The sequence below is a fragment of the Octopus bimaculoides genome, chromosome 16 (genome assembly GCF_001194135.2).
Source record: "Octopus bimaculoides isolate UCB-OBI-ISO-001 chromosome 16, ASM119413v2, whole genome shotgun sequence".
NCBI classification, from domain to species: domain Eukaryota; kingdom Metazoa; phylum Mollusca; class Cephalopoda; order Octopoda; family Octopodidae; genus Octopus; species Octopus bimaculoides.
In genome coordinates this window covers 54,055,840-54,058,003 of record NC_068996.1, presented here as the reverse complement: position 1 = coordinate 54,058,003, position 2,164 = coordinate 54,055,840, and the positions used below count along the sequence as shown (strand labels likewise).

Genomic DNA, 2,164 nt, shown 5'->3' with positions numbered 1-2,164 from the left:
GTGTGTGTGTGTGTGTGTGTGTGTGTGTGTGTGTGTGTGTGTGTGTGTGTGTGTGTGTGTGTGTGTGTGTGCGTGTGTGTTAAATAAAGAGACAAAGTGAGAGACAAAGAGAAGAGAGTGTTGAATTCTGTATAAGTATATAATAAAATGATACAAAAGATTATATAGACCATAGCATGTAAACATGCATCTATAGAAACGCATATGTTTGTAATGTATATCATTATCGCTGTATGTTTATCCAACAGGTAAATATATTGTTTGATCTGAGTCAAAGTATAATTTTGTAACTTTCTATAAAGTAAAAAGTACGATTTTATAAGATGTGTCCATATAGACGTATGTGCCCACAAGTGTGTGTGTGAGTGTGAGTGTGTTTTGATTAATTATATAACTGTCCACTTGGATGGTGAATGTTATAAAAAATAAATGACACTTTACTGAAAGAAACATAAAAGTGATTAGGAAAAAGAAGCTATCGAATTTCAAGGATAAATCAGTAAATGGAAACTCGGGAGTAGTTTAGATATAGTAATTCATCCATGTTATAATGATACAGCCATCGAAATAAGACAGGTGAAACGATAAAGATATAGTAATCACTTACGTTGTCCGTTTGACCGCCTGATAATATTCTCCAAAAAGGTATTCTGCGGGGCGACGAGTCCACGTCTTGCTCCTGGCATTGTATCCAACAAAAATATTCTCTGATTTTAGCGGCTTGTCAGTGGAGAAAAAAGAGCTGACCGCCGACTGGCAGTTCTAATGTTTCTAGTTAGTTAGAAAGATAGCAGTCCTTTTATAGGTGTAGAGGGTCTGAACCGACAGGTGATAAAGCAAGAGTAAGAGGTGAACTGTAAAAGGAACAAAAGAGGAAAATAGTAGAATCGATTGAGTGAAAAACAGGAGGATGACTACTTGATATAATGGACGTGGTGGAGTTAGAGGTAGGACGTAAAAGTGACGAAGAGACGATAAAGGTGTACTGGTGGTGGATATACAACAGCAGCAGTAGCAGTGGTGAAGGTGGTGGTGGTGATGATGATGCTGATGCTGATAATGTGTTGGTGGTGGTGGTGGTGGTGGTGGTGATTGCGTTGGTTGTGCAACAAGAACAGCAGCAGCAATGATGTTCTCACTGATGTATTATAAAAGAGGTAAATGTTACAAATACAGCAGAGTTAATTAAAGTGGTTGTTGTTGTTGTTGCCGTCGTGGTGCTCGTTCATAATTGTTTTCTCTCGTTTTGCTTTTTAGTTTTTTGTTGTTGTTTTTTAACTCTCTCATTGCTACAGTTGCTGCTGCTGCTGCTAATGATGATGATGATGATGGCTGTTTGTTTTTATTGTTATTGGGACGTTGCTCTTGCTGCATCAATTGTTTTCGCAGCAGTTGTTGCTATTACTTTTGCCGTTGCTACACTTCTTGTTATTGTTGTGACTGCTGCTGCTGCTGCTGCTGCTGTTGTTGTTGTTGTTGTTGCTGTTGTTGTTATTGCAGTTGTCGTTACGGCATTTGTTAGTAATAGTTGCTATAAGCAGTGGAGTGGTGAAGACAACAATGGAAAGTTAGTTGCTTCGGTTAAAAAAAAAAGACTCTCTCTCTCTCGCACTCTTTCTCTCTCTCTCTCTCTCTTTCAATGTCTCTCTCTCTCACTCTCAATCTCTCTCTCTCTCTCTCTCTCTCTCTCTCTCTCTCTCTCTCTCTCTCTCTCTCTCTCTCTCTCTCTCTCAATCTCTCTCTCTCACTCTCTCTCAATCTCTCAGCAATTATGACTGTCCAACCAGGTTTCTTCAAGTGTGGCCGTTTTTATCGGTAATTGATAAAACTTATCCAATTACCTTACATCCTGTGTCATTAGGAAGAAAAAAAAAGTTGGGACGACGTTCCGAGGTGATGGAGGTGCGCGCACGCGTTGTGTGTATATGTGTACCTGTGTGTGTGTGTGTGTGTGTGTGTGGTTGTCACATTGAGTTTGGTTCTAACCATTTATGACACCAAAATATTAGTACAACTGTCTCTGTGTATTAGTATATCTGTGAATGTAAATGTAAATATCAGTTGTTACGTGTTTGCAAACAGACAACAACACACCTATATAAATATAAATACATATATATAAAGGTGTGTTGCTGTCTGTTTATATATATATATATATATATAT

General features: G+C 38.3%; 1 protein-coding gene and 1 long non-coding RNA gene across 5 annotated transcripts in view; one reads left to right on the top strand and one right to left on the bottom strand.

The window, feature by feature from the left end:
* The window catches only part of LOC106884153 (potassium voltage-gated channel subfamily H member 1), a 430,860-nt gene extending 429,822 nt beyond the window's left edge, over positions 1-1,038 (bottom strand). For all 4 annotated transcript variants that reach the window (XM_052973779.1, XM_052973780.1, XM_014935387.2 and 1 more), the window contains exon 1: positions 608-1,038. In XM_052973779.1, the coding sequence (XP_052829739.1) occupies positions 608-686 (79 nt within the window). In that variant the 5' untranslated portion in view covers positions 687-1,038. The remainder of the gene's footprint in view (positions 1-607) is intronic.
* LOC128249637 (uncharacterized) overlaps positions 1,033-2,164 on the top strand; it is a 115,897-nt gene continuing 114,765 nt past the window's right edge. Inside the window, exon 1 of the long non-coding RNA XR_008265757.1 lies at positions 1,033-1,157. This is a non-coding gene — a long non-coding RNA (uncharacterized LOC128249637). The remainder of the gene's footprint in view (positions 1,158-2,164) is intronic.